The following is a 27,475-nucleotide window of genomic DNA, read 5'->3' as shown; positions in this document are numbered from 1 at the left end:
TGACTGCTCACACTTAGAAACAGAACAATTTTGCAGACCTTGCATTCCCTGATATTAAATGACACACAAACACGAATCATTGAATGAACAAGACAAAGCACTTTTCTTAAATGTACAATGTTTTGTTGTTTTCACAGAGATTTAAAGTATGCTTTTCCTGAGAAAAGAACAGTTCCTGCTCCTGCTTAGAAGCCAATAATCCCTTTTGTAAGTCTCAGTGTCAATTATGGTGAAGCCAGTTCTCCAAGCCAAGCATTGAAGAAATGCAGCAGGCTTAAAGCTGCAATGAACTGTAAAGATTAATCTCCAATTGGCCATATAATGTCGTTACAACAATAGGGTGAATAGTCTAAATTCTCTGATTTTATAGAATGTAGTGTACAGACCATTCAGATGAATCTGTTGAATATATATAGCAGCTAGATACTCATATATGCTACATTGTTTTCAGGTTAATAACAAATCCACATGTCGTAAGGACATAAGCATTCCAAGGTTTGAATAATGACAATGATAATTCTACACATCATGGGCTATATAGTTTCTCTATGTTAGACAGAAAGAATTGTTTTAACCTGCTGAAAGATAAGACTTTTTTTTAAAAGAAAGCTTTTATGAAGTAATGATGAACTGATTCAGTTTTCAATTTCAATTTTAGAGGTCAAAGATCATAAGGTAACTCTGAGGAATTTAAGAAGTTACACCTTTTTTAATGTTTTGGAAAATAGAACTGTAATAGAACATCTTAGTGTTGAGTTTGTTCTTTCTTGCCTTTTTTAAAATGGGCAGCAATTTATTTGAACTTGAAGCACACAGAAGGACGATGTGACGTGCATTCACCGGAATATCAAATTTAAAAAATGTAAGTGATTGGCATGAATGTTCAGGGTAAGAAAGATCTTTTCTTTCTCCACAAGAAAGCGACCAGAATGGATTCCCCAAGATGAAACTGAAGCTACTGCTTTGATCACTACTCCAGATTCCCTTGTCCAGCTACCAACTCTGTTCCTCTCCTTGGCAACAGTCTGAGACAAGATCAATCTGTTTGCAACCTTGGTATCATATTTGTTCCCTGGCATCTTTCTCACTACACATTTGTGTTATTGCTCCAAATAACTATTCCAACTTTACCATCATCTGACTTCATTCCTATCTCAGTTAATCTTCTGCTTAAACGTTCATCATTTGTTACCTTTCAACCTGATTATTCCAATACCTTCATGAACAAACTCCTATTATCTTGCCCTCCATGAAATTTGTGATCGGCTGAAGCTCTGCTGGGTTTTTTATTGTACAAAGTTGCATTCAACTGTCACCAGTAGATGACCTATGTTAGGTCCCATTGAAAACACATTTTTATTTTAAAATAGTATCAGAGATAATGGGAACTGCAGATGCTGGAGATTCCAAGATAATAAAATGTGAGGCTGGACGAACACAGCAGGCCAAGCAGCATCTCAGGAGCACAAAAGCTGACGTTTCGGGCCTAGACCCTTCATCAGAAGGGTCTAGGCCCGAAACGTCAGCTTTTGTGCTCCTGAGATGCTGCTTGGCCTGCTGTGTTCGTCCAGCCTCACATTTTATTTTAAAATAGTTTTTTAATTCCACCTTGGCTTCACTCTTCCTTATCTCCAATCTCCTTCAGCCCCATGATCCTCATAGATATCTGCTTATCTGTACTCTCCCTACATCTTTCCTGTTCTACGTTGCTTTTGTTCTTCAAGACACTCTTTGAAACCTACCTCTTTGAAGCCTTTGTAACCTGACCTAATGAGTACTCTGGGTGGAAGTGCAGTTCACTGAGAGTTGTAGTCACTCAGAGTGTGGCATGTCTTCATTGATCAATAGCACAATGAAGGAGGCAGTGGCTGTTGCTGGTAATGCACCTATCTAAGGTCAAGGTACAGAAGAGTGATTGCAGAATCGGAGTCATGGGAAAGGGGTTGAAAGTGAGTTTCAGTGACTATCTACCCCCTTTCCTGTTAGGTTAGGACCCAAATGGATTTAAATAAGGATCCCCACTCCTTTCTCCTCTGCCCCATAAGTGGGCATCAATTGTCACTTAAGTGTATCAATTAGCAGTAAGGTTGGATAACCAATCATGAGCTTTCCCACCATAAAATTAGTCAGGTTAGTGGCTGAAAGGCTGGAAAGCCAGCTCATCGTGGGACGGCATTAAATGCTGCCAATATTTCATGTGGTTCGGTATCATGTTTTGTTGAATAACGCATCAGTGAAATACTTTGGGACGTTTTATTATGTTAAAGGTGTATATTAATATACATTATGAATGAAATGTTCTTTAGTTTATAAGCAGCTAAGAATTGTTGAAGGGAAAAGTGTCTCATACACAAGAAGAACTAAACCTGTTTAAAACTAGAAGGACATGGGCATTCTATTTGAGAGCAAATAAGATAATTAAGACAAAGAATGTCCAAAGCTGGAGAATGGAGGGTGTTGTGTTGTAAATGTGTTTGAAAAGATTAATACTATGGAATGCCCACTATGATTATACCATACCTGGTGGGAGAACAGCTTTGGATATCAATAGAGTAAAATGAGATTTTGTTGTAAATTATGCATAAAATTATTTAGTAACAGATCCTCCTGAGGTAGCAAGAACTACAGATGCTGGAGTCAGAGTTAATACAGTGTGAAGCTGGAGGAATAGAGCAGGTCAGGCAGCATCAGAGGAGCAGGAAAGATCTGATGAAGATTGGAAACTTGAACCATCGACTTTCCTGCTCCTCTGATCCTGCCTGACCAGCTTTATTCCTTCAGCTCCATACTGTACTGATTCATCCAGATCCTCCTCTGTGATTTCTGTTAGTATCAGTGTAACATGTACTCAGTGGCTAATATGCAATAACCTATATGCCTCTTCTCACTAGATGAGAAAATAATTTTCTTCTAACGCGCCACCCATTCTAAATGAGGATGGTGGCAGTAAATTTAACGCACTTTGAGAAGATAGCATTATGTGATAGATGGTCAGTGGTGAGGGTTTCTGATATGACAAAGGCTGGATATATCAAAATTAAGCAGTGATAGCTTTGGCTTAGATGAAGAAAAATTGAGGAAATATTTTTGAATGGTTTATTGGACAGCACAGTGAGTTATCAGGGAAATTAGAACAGGTTTAACTTGTCTGGGTGGTGAGTGTGCTTGGGTTGATAGTGGAAAGCTAGCTAGTGATCCTTGTCACTATTCCCTGACATCTAACCGCAATGCATTGATGTGATGTTCAGCACCATTTCCAACAATACAAGTATAGCGGAGATTTTTTTTGTCGAGTTTGTCTCTGGAAGACATTATCAGCTTCAATACTCAATACATTCAACACAATTGCTCAAGTGTTGGATTGGCGATTGCAGAAATGAATTCAGTGAGGCATCCTATGGTTAATCCTATGGATAGACCTCTATCAGCATACAGAGCAACTAATAAACAAATTATGTCCCGAAAAAGTTTGTTGGGTCCAGGTTTTTTTAAAGTCATTTTCTTCCATGAAGTCCTGGAATGAAGCTAGGTGGATGCATCCGTAACTTTGCACACCTGCTGTTACACCCACTTGTGACAGTATCAACAGGCTGTTCAGTCATGTGGCAGCTTCCGTATGTACAGGCAAAGACCAGCAGAGGTCAGTAGACAGCAATCGGGCTGCAGGGAAATGGGCAATACATAGTAAAAAGTTTGTATTTTGGGTCCAGTGACCCTTCTTCAGCTCTGAATGTTAACTGATTTCTTTGCACAAATGCTGCCAAACTTGTTGAGCTTTTCCAGCAATTTGTTTTGTTTCTGATTTCCAGCATCTGCAGCTATTTCAGTTTTTATGTATTTGCAAAACTTGCCTAGCTCTGAGGCCAATTACAGCACTCGAGGCTGAGAGTGGCCAACTCTGCATAAATCAGGAATTGATGGGAACATTGGATCAGGACCAGCCCAACCACTAAGCTGTTGCCTGGAGGAGTAATATTTGGGTGGTGCAAAAAAAGTATGAACTATTCATGAAATTGCATGAGTAAATTGGCATCTTCAAAAGTGGGAATGAGAGATTTAGATCTACCGATCTACATCCACTTGTACTGATACATAGGTTTAGATGCCTTTATATTTCTGTCTTTCTGAAAATTTCATATCTATGTAGCAGTTTTGGAAATCTGAATATCTACATGACAATTCTGAAAGGGCATAATCTATTAAAATTTTTGTAATAATTGTGCACAAAATCATTTCGAAACAGTTGCACGAACACCTGCAAAACATACTATACGTTTTAATGTTCATTTTTTATACACAGCCTGTGAAAAGCCTAAAATAATGAGAATGTACAGTCATTGTCATAATATTTTGCTTTCTCATATGAAGTAAATCTAACTATAAATGCTGTTCTTTATCAGAATAATGTACAATACTGATTTTCAAAAATTAATCAGTGAGTGCAGATGAGGGTAGAGAAGGATGGGCTCACAAAGCTAAAAGATTGTGCAGGACCCTTAATGCCTTTCCACCAGCCCTGTTTCACAGTACATCTCTGTAATGCCTTTTAAAAATTAAGCTAAAGTAGCCCTGAACCTCCTCTCTATTTAAGAATGGTTCTCAAGTCAGCTGCAGGAATATGGTCATTTATTTGAGAGTAAATGTCTGTGGCAGCTTAACTTGGCTATAGGTTGATATTATTGGAAAGCTTTTGAATCAGAGAATCCTTACAGTGGTGAAACAAGTCATTCAGCCCAACATGCCCACCCTAACTCCCTGAAGACCATCCCACCCAGACTCAACGCCCCCCCCCCCCACCAACCCTATTTCTTCCCTGCAACCGTCACAGTTAATCTGCCTAACCTACACATCCCCGGACACTACAGGGTAATTTAGCATGGCCAATCCACCTAACCTGCACATCTTTGGACTGTGGGAGGAAATCCTTGCAGATACAGGGAGAATGTGCAAACTCCGCACAGCTAGTCACCCAGGGTTGGAACTAAGCCCAGGTACCTGGCACTGTGAGGCAGTAGTGCAAGCCACTATGCTGCCAGCTTAGTCCACAGCAGGTCGGGGTTAAATCTATTTTTCTGGAATTTACTGGTTTTATTTCTTGTCATTGTGCCTTTGCTGGATGTTACTTTGATGTTACATTTGAAAAATTGCTGCTTTGTGGAACAAAGGAAAGAAGGGAATGCAAATTAACAACAATGACACAGTCTAGGGATTTCAGCTTCAGTTTTTATGATGTTTAAAAAATGAATTTGCATTCTCTCATTTTAGAAGTACCACGAAACACAATAGAAAAGCATCATGTTGCCATTTGTCTTGGATTTTCTGGGTCAAAGGTTGTGATCTCCATGTGAAGAAGGCCTACAAAAATAAAAGCACAAACCGTAACTTAATGTGCAACAGTATCTGTTGAAACAGACTGTTATTTTCTTCACAAATCTAATCTTTGCATTTGGATAACCACATTTGCCTTTATATACCTACTTGGTATCCTATGACAATATTCCTATTTCTGCCCATGCGCAGGAAAGGTTTGGAACATATACTGCTCTTTTCATATTGATATGCAGCAAACCAACCCCTTCCCTGCCACTAATAACTCTCCAGCTATTTCCTTGTTTTATAGAGATCAACTGTTCCCAAATTTGATATAGCACAGGTGAGACCTAAGCCAGTGTACTCTGTCTCCTTTTATTCGTTAAACATGGTAATGCTCCTGTTTTGTATTTCACTATTAGGTCAATATGAGATGTAGGGCACACTCAATTATAGCCACCCAAGCTCAAAACAAAACTACGCTTTGTACTTCACATCCATTTCAATAGTGGACACAACTGACCCTGAAGGAACTTGGGTCATACCCTCTGACTGGCCATTTCCAAATGTAGGGCTCCATGATCATGGCAAGTATTATTCCACTGGGGTGAAGGCTCCAAATAGCAAAGATAGATAAGTAGCTTCACTTCCATCCCCCACAAGATCATGCTCCAATCTCACATCTGATTGTTGCTCTCAAAATTACTCATTCTAAGCAAGTGGCTCAGAGAACTTATGCAGTTCTTGTCATAGCTTACTCCTGATGCTATGAGGAATATTGATGCACAAAAATATGTTACAAAGGAAACATTATAGCAGGAGTTCATTCCAATTATGTGTCAATGCCTTCCCAAATCCAGTGGAAAGCTTTTAGAAATCAGTACAGCAAAACCAGTGAGATGGTTTGCACAAGAGATGTGTGCATCCTTAAGTTACAGAAACATACATCTTACTTGCATTCTTAATGTCAGAAAGAAACAGCAGAAATGATATATTCCTGCGATAAGCTTGTAACAATGTGATCACAGTTTAAATAAACACTGAGAAAGCAGTGACACTAATGAGTACAAATTGAATTATCCATCTCTACATCTCAGTTTTTCCTCATACCTGCACTTAATAGGCAAGAAACAGAAAATTCATTTGGAAGACCATGGATTTTAAATAACCTATGTAATAAAAAAGAAGTGACTGGATACATTTTTAAAAGTAATTGCTTTTCAGCCCAATGGGATGAGTTATCTGAATCTTTACGTGCACTAGGGCATTCAACATACTGGAGAACAGCAACCCACTATTGAACGAGACTGAGAGAAGCCATGTTACCTCCAGTCAGGAAAAATCAACTGCTATTTAGCTACATGGATTAAAATATCAGCAGCTATTTCCTTCTGGAATTTCTGCATTACTAGAGATAAGTTACCAGCGAAGGAATTACATTTTGAGCCCATCATGATAGTGGTAAAGTCTGGCTTATCAATTTCAACTTCCATTATCAGATTTTAATACCAGAGATCCTCATGGAGAGAATGTTTGTTTGTTTGTTTTTAAAGAAAGAGAAATTACTGATTTAAGATGGTCTCTGTGATCATCTGAACATCTTGAGCATCAAAGAACTAGTGTGAGATAATTAGTCTGAGCCAAAATTAATGTTTCATCAAAAGGCAATAAAACCCAGTCAGACGTGAATAAACTCTTGTCTCCTATTTTTGATTTACACTGTTCTAGAAGTTTCACAGATTGGGATGAACATCACATACAGGTTACGTAGCTTGAAAGAACAACCACACTAAATACAGAAGTACACAGGTGAACTAGATTTCAGGAAAAAACAGTTTTTGGGCAGAGAGAAGGAAATGGATTCATAACAGCAGAGCTGAAGTCTTGTCCTCTGTTTCCCTGTGCCTTGACCTCTCAGATAATGATGACTACTGAAATGCAAGTCAGAGAAACACCTATTCACTGAGTTCAAGTATATTTATAAACTTTGCTACTACTGAGGATACAAATCATCATTTGAGGGACTGATGTGTCAGGTTCTGTAACCTAAAGGATTTTTGGACTTTAGAAGCTGCATCTTCTTGATTGTCCTGTTTCTACTAAACACTTCTTTTTTAAACTTTATACTTGTTTTTGTGTATGTACTTGATATCATGTTTTATTATTTGTCACAGGGTTTGCAAGTAATAAAATTCTTCTCTCTGTCACTCGAGAAAACTTGGTAACTGGCTCCTTCGTTGTAATCTACTTAATGACATTTTAGTTGTTCTTTAATATGCTGTAAACTAAAAATAAATTAAAAAATTGTTGCAACAGACCAAGAGAGGATTAGGAAGAGGGAAGCCAATTCACACATCCGCACCTGGTCATATCAATCCATGGATTAATTAGCTCTTTCTTACAAAGTGATGAAGAATGTGTATTGTGGAAGTATTCTAATGTACAATGCCATGGGAATACTAAGTAATTTATACCTATGTCCACGTAAGAGATAACAGTTCTCCCTGTTGGCATGAAGAGTCAAGGGAGGGTAGATTCTCAACCCACTAGGAGGTTGTGAATATTACAGGACTCAAACCTGTGCTGCTCTTCCAGCCCATGGACGGAAGGCTGGGAGCATTACCTCTCCACTCCATTTCAATCATGGAGAGTCACTATATTGAGTTCTGAAAAGTATGAAATGTCCAATACAAAGTGAGATACATTTTATTATCTTTATTTAGTGTGAGGCTGGATGAACACAGCAGGCCCAGCAGCATCTCAGGAGCACAAAAGCTGACGTTTCAGGCCTAGACCCTTCATCAGAGAGGGGGATGAGGTGAGGGTTCTGCAATAAATAGGGAGAGAGGGGAAGGCGGACCGAAGATGGAGAGAAAAGAAGATAGGTGGAGAGGAGAGTATAGGTGGGGAGGTAGGGAGGGGATAGGTCAGTCCAGGGAAGACGGACAGGTCAAGGAGGTGGGATGAGGTTAGTAGGTAGGAGATGGAGGTGCAGCTTGGGGTGAGAGGAAGGGATGGGTGAGAGGAAGAACAGGTCAGGGAGGCAGAGACAGGTTGGACTGGTTTTGGGATGCAGTGGGGGGAGGGGAGATTTTGAAGCTGGTGAAGTCCACATTGATACCATTGGGATGCAGGGTTCCCAAGCGGAATATGAGCTGCTGTTCCTGCAACCTTCGGGTGGCATCATTGTGGCACTGCAGGAGGCCCATGATGGACATGTCATCTAAAGAATGGGAGGGGGAGTGGAAATGGTTTGCGACTGGGAGGTGCAGTTGTTTATTGCAAATCGAGCGGAAGTGTTCTGCAAAGCGGTCCCCAAGCCTCCGCTTGGTTTCCCCAATGTAGAGGAAGCCACACCGGGTACAGTGGATGCAGTATACCACATTGGCAGATGTGCAGGTGAACCTCTGCTTAATGTGGAAAGTCATCTTGGGGCCTGGGATAGGGGTGAGAGAGGAGGTGTGGGGGCAAGTGTAGCATTTCCTGCGGTTGCAGGGGAAGGTGCCGGGTGTGGTGGGGTTGGAGGGCAGTGTGGAGCGAACAAGGGAGTCACGGAGGGAGTCGTCTCTCCGGAAAGCAGACAGGGGTGGGGATGGAAAAATGTCTTGGGTGGTGGGGTCGGATTGTAGATGGTGGAAGTGTCGGAGGATGATGCGTTGTATCCGGAGGTTGGTGGGGTGGTGTGTGACAACGAGGGGGATCCTCTTTGGGCAGTTGTGGCGGGGCGGGGTGTGAGGGATGTGTTGCGGGAAATACGGGAGACGCGGTCAAGGGCATTCTCGACCACTGTGGGGGGGAAAGTTGCGGTCCTTGAAGAACTTGGACATCTGGGATGTGCGGGAGTGGAATGCCTCATCGTGGGAGCAGATGCGGCGGAGGCGGAGGAATTGGGAATAGGGGATGGAATTTTTGCAGGTGGGTGGGTGGGAGGAGGTGTATTCTAGGTAGCTGTGGGAGTCGGTGGGCTTGAAATGGACATCAGTTACAAGCTGGTTGCCTGAGATGGAGACTGAGAGATCCAGGAAGGTGAGGGATGTGCTGGAGATGGCCCAGGTGAACTGAAGGTTGGGGTGGAAGGTGTTGGTGAAGTGGATGAACTGTTCGAGCTCCTCTGGGGAGCAAGAGGTGGCGCCGATACAGTCATCAATGTAACAGAGGAAGAGGTGGGGTTTGGGGCCTGTGTAGGTGCGGAAGAGGGACTGTTCCACGTAACCTACAAAGAGGCAGGCATAGCTGGGGCCCATGCGGGTGCCCATGGCCACCCCCTTAGTCTGTAGGAAGTGGGAGGAGTCAAAAGAGAAGTTGTTGAGGGTAAGGACAAGTTCGGCTAGGCGGATGAGGGTGTCGGAGGAGGGGGACTGGTCGGGCCTGTGGGACAGGAAGAAGCGGAGGGCCTTGAGGCCATCTGCATGCGGAATGCAGGTGTATAGGGACTGGACGTCCGTGGTGAAAATGAGGTGTTGGGGGCCAGGGAATTGGAAATCCTGGAGGAGGTGGAGGGCATGGGTGGTGTCACGGACGTAGGTAGGGAGTTCCTGGACCAAAGCTGCATTCCGCACGCAGATGGCCTCAAGGCCCTCCGCTTCTTCCTGTCCCGCAGGCCCGACCAGTCCCCCTCCACCGACACCCTCATCCGCCTAGCCAAACTCGTCCTCACCCTCAACAACTTCTCTTTCGATTCCTCCCACTTCCTACAGAAGTTGTTGAGGGTGAGGACGAGTTTGGCTAGGCGGATGAGGGTGTCGGTGGAGGGGGACTGGTCGGGCCTGCGGGACAGGAAGAAGCGGAGGGCCTTGAGGCCATCTGCGTGCGGAATGCAGCTTTGGTCCAGGAACTCCCTACCTACGTCCGTGACACCACCCATGCCCTCCACCTCCTCCAGGATTTCCAATTCCCTGGCCCCCAACACCTCATTTTCACCACGGACGTCCAGTCCCTATACACCTGCATTCCGCATGCAGATGGCCTCAAGGCCCTCCGCTTCTTCCTGTCCCACAGGCCCGACCAGTCCCCCTCCACCGACACCCTCATCCGCCTAGCCGAACTTGTCCTTACCCTCAACAACTTCTCTTTTGACTCCTCCCACTTCCTACAGACTAAGGGGGTGGCCATGGGCACCTGCATGAGCCCCAGCTATGCCTGCCTCTTTGTAGGTTACGTGGAACAGTCCCTCTTCCGCACCTACACAGGCCCCAAACCCCACCTCTTCCTCCGTTACATTGATGACTGTATCGGCGCCGCCTCTTGTTCCCCAGAGGAGCTCGAACAGTTCATCCACTTCACCAACACCTTCCACCCCAACCTTCAGTTCACCTGGGCCATCTCCAGCACATCCCTCACCTTCCTGGATCTCTCAGTCTCCATCTCAGGCAACCAGCTTGTAACTGATGTCCATTTCAAGCCCACCGACTCCCACAGCTACCTAGAATACACCTCCTCCCACTCACCCACCTGCAAAAATTCCATCCTCTATTCCCAATTCCTCCGCCTCCGCCGCATCTGCTCCCATGATGAGGCATTCCACTCCCGCACATCGCAGATGTCCAAGTTCTTCAAGGACCGCAACTTTCCCCCCCCACAGTGGTCGAGAACGCCCTTGACCGCGTCTCCCGCATTTCCCGCAACACATCCCTCACACCCCGCCCCCGCCACAACCGCCCAAAGAGGATCCCCCTCGTTGTCACACACCACCCCTCCAACCTCCGGATACAACGCATCATCCTCCGACACTTCCGCCATCTACAATCCGAACCCACCACCCAAGACATTTTTCCATCCCCACCCCTGTCTGCTTTCCGGAGAGACCACTCTCTCCGTGACTCCCTTATTCGCTCCACACTGCCCTCCAACCCCACCACACCCGGCACCTTCCCCTGCAACCGCAGGAAATGCTACACTTGCCCCCACACCTCCTCCCTCACCCCTATCCCAGGCCTCAAGATGACATTCCACATTAAGCAGAGGTTCACCTGCACATCTGCCAATGTGGTATAATGCATCCGCTGTACCCGGTGTGGCTTCCTCTACATTGGGGAAACCAAGCGGAGGCTTGGGGACCGCTTTGCAGAACACCTCCGCTCGGTTCGCAACAACTGTGCCTCCCAGTCGCAAACCATTTCCACTCCCCCTCCCATTCTTTAGATGACATGTCCATCATGGGCCTCCTGCAGTGCCACAATGATGCCACCCGAAGGTTGCAGGAACAGCAACAGGAACTCATATTCCGCTTGGGAGCCCTGCATCCCAATGGTATCACTGTGGACTTCACCAGCTTCAAAATCTCCCCTGCCCCCACCGCATCCCAAAACCAGCCCAGTTCGTCCCCTCCCCCCACTGCACCACACAACCGGCCCAGCTCTTCCCCTCCACCCACTGCATCCCAAAACCAGTCCAACCTGTCTCTGCCTCCCTAACCTGTTCTTCCTCTCACCCATCCCTTCCTCCCACCCCAAGCCGCACCTCCATCTCCTACCTACTAACCTCATCCCACCTCCCTGACCTGTCCGTCTTCCCTGGACTGACCTATCCCCTCCCTAACTCCCCACCTATACTCTCCTCTCCACCTATCTTCTTTTCTCTCCATCTTCGGTCCGCCTCCCCTTCTCTCCCTATTTATTGCAGAACCCTCACCTCATCCCCCTCTCTGATGAAGGGTCTAGGCCCGAAACGTCAGCTTTTGTGCTCCTGAGATGCTGCTGAGCCTGCTGTGTTCATCCAGCTTCACACTTTATGATCTTGGATTCTCCAGCATCTGCAGTTCCCATTATCACTTACACTAAATAACACTTACTTTTCCATTCTTCAATCTTTAGGTCCAGATTTTCAAAGGAATCATCATATGGTTCTGCCACTGGCTCATTAGCTGGATCATGATATTCAGCAAGATATGGATGTGCTAATGCATCACAAGCAGTAATTCTCTCATCGGGGTCGAGCTGCAACATCTTTTCCAGCAAATCAACCGCTAGAAAGGAAGGGGGAAGAGACAGAAAAGGACAAGTTAATATAGTCTCAAGCTTTAGGACCATACATCCAGGATACACAAATATTGATGCACAAAATCATTCTGTACCCATTCCCTTGAACAAAGTGATCAGTACTTTCAAACTGAAGATTCCTATTTAGCCTATTTTCACATTGTTCTTGAATTATAACTTGTCTCTTTTTTAAATGAATTTTTGTCACCTGTCTACTCTATTCCTCTTACCTCCATGGAATTACGGTCTCCAAGCTATTTCTTGCCCTGAACAATGTCAACTTCTTACAGAGAAAATGGAATTAGCCTTGTGTAATTGCCCCCACTTTAACAAACCCTTCCCCTGCACACCCCCAAATGAATTTAGCCAGTAATTCCAATACCTTGTTTATTCATTGTGGGAAAAACCTGCTGGAAATCTTTCTTCTGTTTTGGTGTGAGAGAGCAAACATAGTTTCTTGCCTGAAAAGATCCAAACATGTTAATTGCAAATAAAGCTTAGACAATCAAAAGAACACAACTAAAGAAGGAGTAAATCATACAATTCATTGCTCTGCTATTCAATACAATCATGGCTGGGATTAATATTTTAATTATTGTTATATGTGGACAATTTCTGATTGTTTACCTGTAACTGGACTAAAATTATTTCTTATAAATAATTACTAGTGTCCTGTTCAGAAATCTGGTCTGTGATTTCTATCAATCAGGGTGTAAAGGTCAGGTAAATTGGGAAATTTTTGTACTTTACAAAATCTTTAAGCTGTGTGAAAACTGCAGGAATAGTGGGACTTGATTTCCAGCACACCACCCCAGTGAGCTGTAATACCCTTTCAGGTGAACTGGTTTCTCTTCATCTCTTTGATATCCTCCTGCAATTTATATGTCTCAACTGTGATGACAGCAGGAATCCAATAATAAAGAACAATCCCCAAGAAGGGATCAATTTGCCTGAGTTCTTACATTTGGACACTGTTCAGGAACTGCTGCTGAAGAGGACAAATGCTAAAATCAGTTGGTGACAATATTAGCTTATCACTTAATGCTCATTCAGTCATATCAATTGTCACTTTATCTTGGCTTATGCTAACTGAATGGTCATTTGACTCAAGTGCATTGTCTGTCAGGAGTTAATGCTGTCAGTAGAGGACATGGCATGACTAGCAAATGCTTTCAAGGATTAATACAGCATATACAACTGCAGAGAGAAAAATATTCCCAGCATCTTCTGGAAAGGTATTCTTATTCTCCAACAATATTCTACCAAGATCTCACAAAAAGTGGTCTTTCTCTTTATATTACTGGCAGCATTGTATCTTAGCAATGGTCATCCTGTCTTTGACAAACAGTAGGTTGTGGGTTGAAATTGACACTCAAAAAAGAAGTAAACTATCTGACACTCCAGGGAATAGTGAGTTTTGAGAAGATTTGTAGCTCAGGTTGATGATGTTACCTAGAATGGTGATGAAATGTCTGAAAACTAACCTCCCAGCTCAGCGAGCAAGCTCACATCCAGAAACTCCAGGGAATACTTTACTGTTGGAAATACTTTCAGCTTAAGTGTGAAACTTAGGTCCCATTCACATTCTCAGCTGAACGGAGTAAACCATAGTACTGGTTCAAAAGAGAGTAGCGGAATTTGTCAAGTGGAATGGCCAATATTTTGAAAGATGGTTTGTGTAAACTATACATACCTCTTCACTTTGCATCTTATCCACAAAAGATTGTGGTGGTGTTCCTGTCACATTCATGATCTTATTCAATTGATCAAAATCTTCAGGGAAGAGTTAAAAGAATTATCAAAGTAATTGCCATAGAGAGACTAGAACTTGGGGACAAAGGTTATAAATAATGGATGAAAAGAAAACTGCTGGAGAAACTCAGCAGGTCTGGAAGCATCTAGAGTCATATAGCACAGAAATAGACACTTCACTCCAACTCACCCATGCCAACCAGATTTCTAAACTGAATTAGTCCCATGTGCCTGCATTTGGTCTATAATCCTCTAAAGCTTTCCTTCTCCATGTACCTGCCCAAATGTCTTTTAAATGTTGCAATTATACTCGCCCCTACCACTTCCTCTGGCAACTCATTCCATATAATATATATGTATATATGGAGTCACATCTGTACCTATAGATACAGAAGCAGAATTAATGTATCAAGTCTGATACGACTCTCCTTCAGAAGTTCTAAATGTGTTTAAATGGGGTCATAAAATAAAATAAATCAGAGAAAAAAAATAAAATTTTCATGATTCTTTAGAAATTTTTAAAATTTAGACCCACCATTTGCTTTAAATAACAAATAACAGATTATACAACCCACTGCAGTTACAGCGTAGATAGAACTAAATTCAGAGCCAGATTGCAAATTGACATTGGAATGAAGAGCAGAGGGAGCCCTTTGCTTTCGAGTCAGTTCTGGTGCTGATTCCTGATTTACAACAGACAATATCAAAGGCCAGGCAAAGCTAAACATCATTAACTTTCAACTTCACTTCAGAAATTTCTAATTAAGCCAAAAGTAATTGTTTGACCTTGGAGAGGCAGGGAATAAATAAAACGTATTCCACATGAACCCGTTTTTGAGCAAAATGCATTGGTTGTTTCTGAAAACTGCATTCACCCAGCAAGGGGTCAAGCTTCTTCCCATTCAAATTCACCAGTTAGTATTCCACTCAAGGATACGGTCAAATCCAGGAAAAATCACCGATCTTGTGACCATCTCAGCCAAGATGCAGCCCACTGACCAAATATCCACTGCACGGGAGGATAAAAGGATAGAAACCAACTGTTAGACAAATACAAGAGAAATAACAATGTACTTCAAAAAAATAATTGCACTTTTGATGTTGAATGTGATGAAACACTGCACAAATGCTAGAATTATATTATTGTAAGAACTTTTTCATCCTCCCTCTCCCTTGGCTGCCTATCAGGTTTTCCATTCACCCATCACCTCCCTGTGTTAGAGAAAGTAGGAAGTATTTTCTGACAATTCAACACTATAATTGTACAGAACACAAGCCAAAAGGTGAAGAGAAACATGAGTCAAGCAGATTCTCTGAAGAAGCAGAAGACAGTTAGTCAATGTTTTCGATCTCTTCCAGACTTATTCTTTTGAAAACTTACTTCTGTAACCCTAAGGATTTTGACTGTTCTGCTATGGATCCCAGACTTTTCATTTTATTTTCAGATTTCAGAAATCATTATCAGGAAAAGATGAACAGAGAAGGCCTCTATTCTCTTGAAAAGATTCAAAGATGGACCTAAAGCAGTAGACACAGAAAGAACATTTCCACTTCTGGGGAAGACCTCATTTAGATAGTCACCTATAAAGCAGTTGGAGAATTAAGAAGAAATTCTTCATCCAGAGAGCCGTGAGTATGTGGAACTCACTGCCCTATGGATTAATTAAGATCAATAGTTTGGTTGCATTTAAGGGAAAGTATATGAGGGCAAAGGGGAATTGAGGCTCATGATGATAGCATCAGATGAAGAAGGAATGGGACAAGACTTGACAGAGCATAGACAGCAACAAGGACTGTTTGGACATGTTTCTTAGCTGCATTTTCTGATTATCTGTAGCATTTTGCTTTTTGTCTAAAATGCATGGATTTGGTACCTTGGGTTTGGTTTGTAAATTATTATAGAATAATTGAGAAACTCTTCCACAATTATCAGGAATGCCCTACATTTCCAAGTTCCCATTTTTTAATGAGTGGACATCAATAGCAGGCAAATTGGCTATTCAACCTTTGGGCAACACAGCTCAGTCTTAGCAACAGGGTCTGAATGTAACTCCATGCAAATGAGTGGGTTTTGAGACAGTTTAAAATTACGGCTGCTGTGTCTCTCATTCTCAACACACATGAGAAGATGGTGGTAGAGTGACCATGACAATGGATATGTAACCTAGAGGGCCAGACTTTGGGAGCATAGGTTTAAGCTCCACCATGATTTCTGATCGAATTTGAGTTCAATTAATAAAATCCTGAATTGAAAGCGAGTTCAATAATGGTGCCGTGAAGCTGCAAAACTGTAAACTCATTTGGCTTACTAGTGCCTTTTAGCAAAGGAAACTGCCATCCTTATCTAGTCTAGTCTACATGACTCCAGATTCATAGGAATGTGATTGATTCTTAATTGCCCTTTTGCAGCTAATGGCCTAGCGTGGCCCTCAGGTTCAATGGAAATTAAGAAAAAGCAACATATGCTAGTTCTGTTAGGAACATCCATAACCCCATGAATGTCCGGGAAACAAAAGCCAACTGAATTAATATTGAATGAATATTGCTATTAATATCACTGGCACCAGCTAAGATCAACTAACCAGCCATCAAATCCTACATTAGTGTCACAGATCCTGACTGGATAAACTCAGTGATCTATGTGGGCTGCGTCATTATACTTTTTGATTACCCTCAGATTCCCACCTGAGTAACTGTAGTGCATCCAATTCAGAATGATCTCAGGAGGTCGGTACCAGCGAGTTATGACGTAACCCGTCATTTCTGTCTCAGTCGGACGAGCTAGTCCAAAATCTAAGATCTGAGAGGAAAGTTATTTAGAAAAAGGGTGCAGATCCTTTTTTTTTGACAAACACCATAAGAATACTTTTCTCACAGCAAATAAAAACAAACATATAGGACGGAACAAAAATACTGAAGTCCAAAGTTCAAAATTACTCATTATTGATGAGTAATACATCAGCTCCCCTCTGTGTCTTAGAATGATAAGTCCATCTAGAATCCGGAGATGATTCCGATCATTGAAAACATGTTTAATATAATTAGTGATTCAACAAGACAGTTGCTGATTCAGGCTCAGGAAAGGATGAAATTTGTTTAGATGCAGTTACATTCACAGAAGGTATCTATCTGAATAGGGTTCAATCAGTTTGCCACTTAATGCCTTCCACTAGAACTCAGTCTGATTAACTCTAGTCTGACTAACCTCCATTAGTATTGCATATGGATCTGGAAGGAACTAAAAGGGTTAATATTTGATTGAATGCCGAAAACATCACCCACTGTGATGATGTCATGATTTAGTGGGTGAGTAAAGTATGATTGTGAGGGAGACAGACCAAAGGCGAGCATCTCCCAACAGTCTTTACAGAAATGTACAACCTATTCTTATCACCTGTAAATATCTGCAGATATGCAATAATGACGTCTTGTTTAGCCTACCAGACCCTTCTCACTAGATCAAATGGTGGCAACACTCATACACGCAAGACTGCACAAGCCCCTAAAGAACCCACACACTGAGAAGGTACAGATAGCAGTACACTCCACAGTGATTTCTTTGAGGATGTGCTTCTCTCATTTTAATCACTTCACCACTGAGCTTCAGTTCCCTAGGCCCTAAACTTTGGAATTCTTTCCCTAAACCTCTCTGTTTCTTCACCCAGCATTCCTCCTTTAAGATATACCTTGGTCATCTATCTGAATATCAGTCCTTGTGACTTGGTGTCAAATTTTGTCTGATAATGTAATTCTGAAACATCTTGGAGTCTTTATGATGTTCAAGGCTCTGTACAAATGCAAGTTGTTATTAATTATGTAATATTTGCCCTATTTCGAAATGTCATTGTGTTACTTAATTGTATGTTTAGGTCTCACCAAAAAATGATCTTTTGTGTTATAATATGACAAACATAAATCAAAAATACAGAAAAATTAGAAACATATAACTAAGACGTAAATAAAAATGACTTCAGAGATGTTTCTACAATATCTCAACACTAAGAAAATTCAAACATGTGCAACACATGTTGGCCTATCACCAATTTCCATTGACAAGTTGGAACTGCTTAAGCCATTACAAGTCCCTGTGGTGTAGGTACACCCGCAGGGCTGTTAGGAATGGAGTTCCATGAGTTTGATTATACCAAAGAGCACAAACATGAATTCTTGAATAAAAGTTCCAAAGAAGAGTCATACTGGACTTGAAACACTACACTTGGTTTCTCTCTCCACAGATACTGCCACACCCGCTGAGCTTCTCCAGCACTTCCTGTTTCTCCCTGGCCCAGTGTGTGATGTCCTCAGTTTATAGTCATGTCTCACATGAACACATTGCTCTCCCCAGTTTGTGTTTTTCTTTCTCTATGCAATCTGTGTTTCTCCATCCCCCTTTGTCAGGATCCAGATATGTTAGGTATAGTACATTGCAGGATTTTATTTAATTTAATTCAGAACTCTCCAGTACCAGCAAAGAAAAGGAATCCTATTGATCTGGGCTACAGCAACATCAATTTTCATTTTTCTCTTCACATAATTTCGTTGCCCACTTTTTGCACAAACAAATGTAATTGGACATGATAAACATCCAAAAACACTCGCGTAGAGTCATAGAACTGTATAGCATGGAAACAGACCCTTCTGTCTAACTCATCCACGAAAAACAGATATCCTAAATTAATCTAATCATATTTGCCAGCTTTTGGCCCATATCCCTCTAAACCCTTTCTTTTCAGGCACCCATCCAGATGCCTTTTCAATGTTGTAATTGGACCAGCCTTCACCATGACCTTTGGCAGCTCGTTCCATACACGCAGTACCCTCTATGTGAAAAATTTGCCCCTCGGGTCCCCTCTAAATCTTTCCCCTCTTACCTTAAATCTATACTTTCGAGTTTTGCACTCCTCCTGATGAAAAAGGCATTGGTCATTCACCCTATCCATGCCCCTCATAATTTTATAAACCTCTATAAGGTCACCCACAAGAAAAAGAAAGCACATACATTAATTATTTTGACAGTTTTGGAAAACAGAGCATTTCTCCCCCTTAAAATTGTATGGAACCACTCACATTTAGTGGTTTCAGTGCTCTCCGGTTTTCTGTGTTCAGTTGAATGTGGAATTAGTTTCATTAATTTATACTTACCTTCAGTTCACAGTCCTGGTTCACTGCTAGATTGCTAGGTTTGAGGTCCTGCAAAGAAACAATAAAAATAACTATCTTTCAGAGCTTCAAGCACAGATCGTGGAAAGGAGGCCAATTGTTCCATCATAACCTTGCCAGCTGGCAGATTACCATCCAGCCTAACTGTGCTTTCCATCTCTTTGTCTATAGCCTTGTAGATTATAGTGCTTTAAATGACAATCTAAAGACTTATAAAACGTTGTAAGAGTTTCTACCTGGGCCTTCCTTTCAGGCACTGCATCTCAGAACCTACCAATCGGAGTGAAAACGTTTCCTCTCAGATATCTTCCAAAACTCCTGCCTCTAACTTTAAAACTCTCCCTAGATTGTGGTTCATTCAATCAAGGAAAATAGTGCTGCCTTATTCATTCTATAACTCCCCTCATAATTTGATACACAGTATCCCAACATAATGGAAGTTGGTTTAGCTTGTCTGCCTTGGATGCTTGGTTTGCAAAGCAATGTGACGCCAACTGTGTGGGTTCAATTTCCAACACCAACTAAGGTTATCATGAAGTGCTCTCCTTCTCAACCTCTTTTATTGCCTGAAGTATATTGGTCTTCAGATTAAATCACCACCAGTTGTCCCTCTCTAATGAGACAGCAGCCCTATGGTGTGGGAGGACAATAGTGACACAACAAGATCAACATATTGCCATCAATTATTTCAGCAGAAGAAACACTATCTTTCATTAACTAATTTTGGTAAAATTGCTCAAAAAATTCCTTCCCAATTATTATGGAGGGCGGTAGTCGATCGATTTTAAAGTTAAACTATGGTTAGGATTTTCACTTGTCTTGGACTGATTCTCAGACTCATTGCTGAGGAACTTCTGTCATTCACTTTTGGGATGAAACCTTAGATTGTCTGGTTGGAAGTTCCTGTCAACTGAAGCTGAGATTTGACTATGAGTCCTTTGACCAGAGTTCTTGTAGGTTTTGGCTGAGATTTTAGCTGGTATTCCCCAGTTGGAAATGTAAATAGCAAGGCTCTAGATTGACCTTCTTCGATTAGGGATATTGATTTCAACCAGGAATGATTAAAAGCCAGAAATGATCCCATCTATTTTGAAGCAACACCAACTAAACAACAGTGTGGAGAGGGGTTTCAGGTCTGTAGAAGCCTCAAATAAAGGAGGCTGGGAGCATTTCTTTTCTTACCTTTTAAAAGGGACAATCTGAATAGCATTGGGACAAAGGTGTCATTTTACAAGGATTCAGGCAGAGACTGTGTAGTTGACCAATTGAATAAGGTGGAATAATCCCTGTAAAAGTAACTTGTATGTTACCGTACTATTGCTGATGGTATAAATGGACCAAATAGAAGGATAATATTATCTGTGGCTTACGAGGTGGTCATTACTTCCTGCCAGAAGAAACTGTATTCACCATTCCCCAATTATGGATTCCAAGAGGACATTCTGTAAAGGGTTATGAAAAAAAGTGCCTTACCCTGTGCACAATCCCAGCAGAATGGATGTACTGTGGAAAGAAAACACAGTCAGAATACCAGTAAATATTAAAGTAAAAACCTTACTTTTTGACATTGAGATAAAAATATTCCTCTTTTTGAATGAATAATTTGATTCACTTTTAGGATTCAAAATGAAGGTCACTGCATTTTGAGTGGGCATGGGGAACACCAGTGTACTTAGATCTGGCGATGAGTTTTACTAATGCCATTGCATATGAGAAGTGTCCAAATCTTCAGTGAAGATTAAACTTCCACTGAATAAGCAGTTGTAGCATAGGCCAAGCACACGTACTTATGGACTTTTGAAAACTCCAACTCTTGGACTTTTTTCAATTGTGATTTGTAAAAACTGATCTTCCAACGTTAAGAAAAAAGGCTGTGAAATGTGCCATCACTTTGATACTAAATACAAAGTGTAGAGATGTTTGCATTTTGCACCTGTGGTGCTAAACAAATGTTGAAGAGCCATAATAATTACAGACCTGTAGTTAACAGAATAATACATCATGATCATTACACACAGTGTATGATCTGTGAACATAAATTGTAAATGGGATATATTATGTGCAATGATCATGATATCTTATTTGTAACAGATGTTGTAACATCAGTACACTATATGAAATGAATATCATATACTGTTCAAACACATTGCCAAAAATTAATATACCACACACAATGATCTGAAATAAAAACAGACCACGCTGGAGAAACTCAGCAGTCTGGCATCATCTGTAGACAGAGAAATCAATCCAATATGATTCTTCTTTAGAGCTTGCCTCGGGATTGGCCACATAGGTAAAGTTTGAGTTTATAAAATGAGTATACAAGATATCCTACAGAATTACAGCCACGCGTGTCTTTGTGAGTGAACGGGACCCCTGCTTGAGGGAAGTTCTGAAACGTTATACAGAACTCGAAATATCAATCTGTTTCTCTCTTCACAGATTCTGCCAGACCTGCTGAGTCTCTCCACACTTCCAGTTTTTATTGCCGATTTCTAGTATCCACAACTTTTTGTTTTTGTTTGATAATCACAACATTTGGCTAGCACTTTGACATAGTATAAAGGGAAGCTGCATTGCTGGTTGCGAATTTTTTCTTACCCACTGGCTAGGTCAGCACTTAATGGCTATGGCTGGTTGCCATAGGGGTAAATGTGGAGGCTTTAACAAATTCTACAATTTAAAAGCAAGTCTTTAGCATGCATTTGGTAATCTGTCTGATCCTTCATTCTCATCTGAAATGAACAATGTCAGTCAGCGATTATCAGAAACCAAAGGAACTTTGCAGCTTATTCAATGAATGCATGTACTTTACATTTTCATATTTTACCTCTATAAAATCATTTCATATCATTTAAATCCATTGAATTCCCTCTTACTTTGCCCTTTTTACTTGTTCCCGCCCACTCTTTTCTCCTTTCTTCAATGCCAAAGTCTGGCACGATATGAAATTTAGATTAGATTCCCTACAGTGTGGAAACAGGCCCTTTGGCCCAACAAGTCCACACGTCCTTTGAAGCATCCCACCCAGACCCATCCCCATTCCCCTATAACCCACACACCCCTGAACACTACGGACAATTTAGCATGGCCAATCCACCTAACCTGCACATCTTTGGACTGTCGGAGGAAACCGCACCACCCAGAGGAAACCCACGCAGACACAGGGAGAATGTGCAAGCTCCACACAGACAGTTGCCTGAGGCAGGAATCGAACCCAGGTCCCTGGTGCTGTGAGGCTGCAGTGCTAACCACTGAGCCACTGTGCCGCCCTAAATTCTGTGAGATATCTTCTGCATGAGAAAAGGCTCCAAAGCAATCTGTTAAAAGATCCCTTTTGAGTTTGTAAAGTGTACAGATTCCTAAGTACTCAAAGATATATGTACAGAATTTCAGCCATTTGTGTTTATATCAGTAAAGAAGACACCTGCTCCATAGCCATTCATGAGGGATGCTCCAGGGCCATTCACTTCCTGAATTATGGGAGAAGGCTTACACTTCCATAGTGCAATAGTAGGACCAGTAGCCCTCAGGGAATCTTAAACATGTGTGTTCTTTTCAATTCCCGCAGGAACTAGTGAGCTAATTAGATTGGGATGAAGAGGCATTTGCTGCCAGACATGTCCAAAAGCCTTTTTCATTCACAATAAACTTTTCAACTCCTTTCACTTCAAGCTTTTTCTCCACATTGACATCTGTTCCCAATGCCAACTCAGTATTCATAACAGAACTGAATTAGAGTTGTAAATAGAAGCTGAATCACTGAAGAGGATCGTAATGGAGGATGGGGAGACAATCTGCTTACTGTTTTAACTGTAACCACCAATTTGATTCAATTCAGATTACATAAAATCAAAATTATTTATTAAGAAGTAAACTGAACAAATCCAGCAACCCACTTCTTGACATATTGATGGGCATCATGGGAAAATTAAAACAATAAAAATGTGGCTGCCATAATTTAGCCTGAACTCGTGTTTCTATAATTATCATACCTCCCAAATGATCTTTGGTGTGCTTGGATTCAATTTCAGTTATTACAGATAGTATTATAATAAAAGAGACGGGAAAAAGGGATACATTTAGGCACCTGCTTGGCCGTGATTTCTCTCTCCAATTTGGGAGAGTAGTGCCCAAAAATGGAGACACAAAGAGCTCTTTACTCTCAGCAGCACCACCGGGACCGCGCCCAGCTCAGGCAGCAAGGAGGGAAGCCACCATTACAACAAGGTAAGTGGGATTGGTTGAGGTGGGGGTGGTGTTCATCTGAATCAGTCTGCCATGTCCCACTAAGAAAGGGCTGAGGATTAATAAGGATGGGGAGGAATGTTGCCATTGGAACAGCCAGTGCCACAATGAGAGGAGGCAGGGTTGGGAGGGGGGTGCAGAGGTGCTCGCTGCTGAACATGAGCCACAGAGAGCTCAAGCAGGATTCACCAGGCAGTCTCCCCATCAGGCCCAAATGCCACTGGTAAAGTGACAGTAGCCCCTGGAAGAAGCCCTCAATTTGTTAATTAAGTGGCATAATTGGCCTTTGGGCAGGAGAGCTATCATCCTCCTTCCATATCACACCATATCATAGGTAGAATGTGGTAGAAAGTTGACCTCACACTCCACTCACCTGTTGGGTGTGGACTGAAATGCACCTGTACAGTTGAGCAGCTTGCCAGCAACAATCCTCCAATCTCACTCATGAACAGTGGGAGAGCCAATGATCAGCACTTATACAGCTGGAAACAGGAAGGGCCACAAATCCTTTCAGATGAGATAGGGAAAATAATGGGAAGAACAAAGCAATAAAACCTGGCGGGTTGGGCATTACTATTGTGTTTGGCTACACTAATATCCACTAATCTGATTAGTATTTCTGTTTCTGTCTGATGTTGAGGTCAATATCATCCCCAACAAACTGTCAAACCAGAAGCTTCTTCCTCTCCTTCCCTCACCACAACCACATTTGTCCTTGAGGTTGGAACTCGCTTCATCCTGTTCCATTAATCCACCTCTTTTAGCCCTCATTCTTCTCACCTTTAATCCACGGAGAATCTGATAAAGAAGAAACACCACCATACTTTCAGAGAGTTTCTGTCTTTTCAGGATATGGTTGAGGTCTCTCTCCACAAACGGCATCACCAGGTAACTGTGAATAGAATTTACACACAAACATACATACACACACAGAGACGTACACACGCAGACACACACACACATAGACACAGGCACACGAACACAGACACATGTGAGCATTCAGTTGATTCCAGCAACTTCAGCTGCATTTTATAACATTAAATTCCTATATTTACAGTTAATTATTCCTGGTAAGTAAAGATTTTTTCTATTTTTGATCTTTACTGTTTTGACAAGCCCAAAGCATTTCCTGATTTTATATCTGGTCTATGAGCAATGAGTAAAAATTATGTCAGTGTTCCATTCATTGGACTGAGAATCCATTCCAAAAGGAAAACACTCAATTGTTTGTTTAAAAATCAGAAAAATTGCCTTCGTTGTAACTGAATATGTATGAATACTTTTCACATGTCCTCAGATAGTCACAGCATCAAAGGAGGCCATTTGGCCCATTATGGCTGCACTTCTTACAAAGCTCTGAACTTTACAAGGACATTAGCAAGATAGACGTAAACTATCCACCTCACTGTTTACAGTTCTCCCATGTTTTCTGTTCTTTTACCAAAGCTCAGCTACATATATCCAAACTTGCCCCAAGTCCCATTCATCCATACGGTCCCTGACCTACCTTACTGTGCCTGAAATGCTTTAGTTTGTGAACTGTTCAGCCTTTAGTTGAAAGAGCATGAGAAACAGTAAAATATAAAAGGATACCATTCTAAACAGGGTGCTGTATCAGGGAGACTGCATGTATATGTCATTACATCTGAGGACAAATAGACAGAGTTGTTAATAAAGCAAACAGAATTCTAAGGTAGGCATAATAGACAGGGACATAGAGAATAAGAGCAGGGAGATTATGACAAACTTATTTAATGTACTGGTTAGTTAGATCTCAGCTCAAGTTTTGCTTTCCACTCTGTAAGTCATATGATATTAAGGATGTAAATGCATTGGCTAGAGGTCTATGAGAAAGTTTTCACAGATGATGCGTTTTAGTTATGAGAAAAGATTGGAGAAGTTGGAACTGTATTTCATGGAGGAGGTGGAGACTAAGAGGAGATTTGAAAGCAGTTTTCAAATGCTCAAGGACCCTGGACAATCATGGATCAAAAAGCAGAGGAACCAGTTTTAAAGTGTTTTGCAGAAGAAGCAAATGCAACATGTGAAAAAAGTTTGGTATGGAATGCACTGGCCAGAAGTGTGGTAGAGACAGGTTCATTCCAGCATTCACGAGGGTATTTGAAGATTATTTAAATAGAAATAATGCACATGGTTACATGGGAAAGACAGGAGATTGGCACCAAGTTCAAATGCTTGGAGAGCTAGTCCAAACACCATGGGCCAAAAGGCCATCTTCTCCACCATAAGAATCACATACAAAAGCAGAAATTGCTGGAATAGCTCAGCAGGTCTCGCAGCATCTGCGAAAAGAAATCAAGAATTAACACCACTTCAACACAGACCACCCTGTTCCCTGGCCAACACCTCTGTCTCGGGCTTGCTGCAGTGTTCCTTTGAAGCTCAGCACAAGCTGGAAGAACAACACCTCATTTTCCACATAGGGACCCTGTAGCCCTCCGGACTCAATATTGGGTTCAATAACTTTGGGGATTGAACTCCTATGTCCCAGTCTGCACAACCAGGCCATGTGGTCACATAGTCTACTATTACACACAACCCATTGTCAGCTAAGAACAGCCTCCATTAACAGCTATATATCCTCCTAGCCAGATTGTTATCCATTCCTTTGTCTGTCCAATTGTCCTGCACTCTCTTTGGGCTCTATCATCGCCCATTGTTTACTTCTTACCCCCTCCCCTACCCTATCTTCTTCATTTAAACCAAAATCTTCCTAACTATGATCAATTCTGAGGAAAGGTCACTCGACCCGCAACATTAACTCGGATTTCCCTTCACAGATGCTGCCAGGCCTGCTGAGCTTTCCAGGAATTTCTGTTTTTGTTTCTGATTTGCAGCATCTGCAGTTCTTTCAGGTTGTACACCAATTCCATACTTTGGATACAGAAACAGTTTCGGGGACGTTGGCCAGAACAGCATTGAAAAATAGTCAGGGTGCAAAGTTGAGCAAAGCATGGATGAGGCGGGCAGCATCAGACAGTGCTACAACTAGCTCTTCTACTCTGAGGTAAGTGAAAGGGAACATTAGCCAGACACTTACATCAGTTTCAATGTACAGTAACCAGACTTGGAATGTGAGTTTATGGGCCATAGCTAAATGTGTCTTGCATACCATTGAACTCAAATCAATAGCCTCTGGTTACCAACCCTCCTGCTATTGGAAACAGTTTCTCCTTATTTATTCTATCAAAGCTTCTTATTGTTTTGAACACATACTAAATTTCCCCTTAACCTTTCCTGTTCTAAAGGACAATTTCTATTTCTGCTGTCTCTTCATATGCTTGTTTCTTAATAATTAAATTGGGTTTCAATTGGCCAGATTCTGATGCAATGTACAGAATCAATGATTCCAATATGTGCATGGCCCAATGTCTTTGGAGATCCCAGGCCAGTGCACTGCTCACTGAAATCTGCACTCAGCTGTCCCCAGGTGTCAGGTGGACATCTTCCCAAAGTAAAAGCTGGAGTGACCAATCAGTCATTATGTGTTGTCTACAATTGGAAAATGCTGCTGGTGCTATTAGTTTTCAAGATGAAGTTAGTGGGCCCTTAATGACGCCAATTTTAAATGTAATTCTAATGAGTATTGAGGTGTCCCTCAACTGCTCCCGTCTGACTAAACTGATTTTTGACAACTGGATTACAATCCTAAACAGTCTTTGGAGACACTGTACTGATACAGAGTGTGGAGCTCCATAATAGCTTTAAGTCTTCTGAAGATCTGCTGTTACACCCTCATGGTTAACAACGTGCCCCATGAAATAAATAGATCCCTTGGTGAATTTGCACTTCATGTTAAGGGCAAGCTCTTCTGCACTTTTAAGACTGCATTCATTCTCTTTAGCTGTTTCCCTATGTATTAATACATTATTCATGTTGATTAATGATTCCATTAAGACCTTTTAAGATATTAGATATCATTCATTAAAAAATCTCTGGGGCCAAGGCGATTTTAAGTGGTTAACTGTTCCAACAAAATCTTCCACACAAAGTAATGAATGCAGTAA

The 27,475-nt window shown here is 41.7% G+C and overlaps 1 protein-coding gene across 1 annotated transcript in view; it reads right to left on the bottom strand.

Annotated features, from left to right (window-relative positions):
- Nucleotides 1-4,814: 4,814 nt before the first annotated feature.
- The window catches only part of zgc:171775 (STKc_p38 domain-containing protein), a 34,134-nt gene continuing 11,473 nt past the window's right edge, over nucleotides 4,815-27,475 (bottom strand). The window contains exons 4-12 of the mRNA XM_048548194.2: nucleotides 24,228-24,339; nucleotides 20,673-20,702; nucleotides 19,182-19,229; nucleotides 16,725-16,839; nucleotides 14,977-15,048; nucleotides 13,981-14,060; nucleotides 12,670-12,748; nucleotides 12,101-12,274; nucleotides 4,815-5,355 (exon numbers count right to left, since the gene is read on the bottom strand). Coding sequence (XP_048404151.1) covers nucleotides 5,294-5,355; nucleotides 12,101-12,274; nucleotides 12,670-12,748; nucleotides 13,981-14,060; nucleotides 14,977-15,048; nucleotides 16,725-16,839; nucleotides 19,182-19,229; nucleotides 20,673-20,702; nucleotides 24,228-24,339 — 772 coding nt within the window. The 3' untranslated portion in view covers nucleotides 4,815-5,293. The remainder of the gene's footprint in view (nucleotides 5,356-12,100; nucleotides 12,275-12,669; nucleotides 12,749-13,980; nucleotides 14,061-14,976; nucleotides 15,049-16,724; nucleotides 16,840-19,181; nucleotides 19,230-20,672; nucleotides 20,703-24,227; nucleotides 24,340-27,475) is intronic.

The sequence above is a fragment of the Stegostoma tigrinum genome, chromosome 11 (assembly GCF_030684315.1).
Source record: "Stegostoma tigrinum isolate sSteTig4 chromosome 11, sSteTig4.hap1, whole genome shotgun sequence".
Lineage (NCBI taxonomy): Eukaryota > Metazoa > Chordata > Chondrichthyes > Orectolobiformes > Stegostomatidae > Stegostoma > Stegostoma tigrinum.
This window is presented reverse-complemented; position numbering and strand designations above follow the sequence as displayed.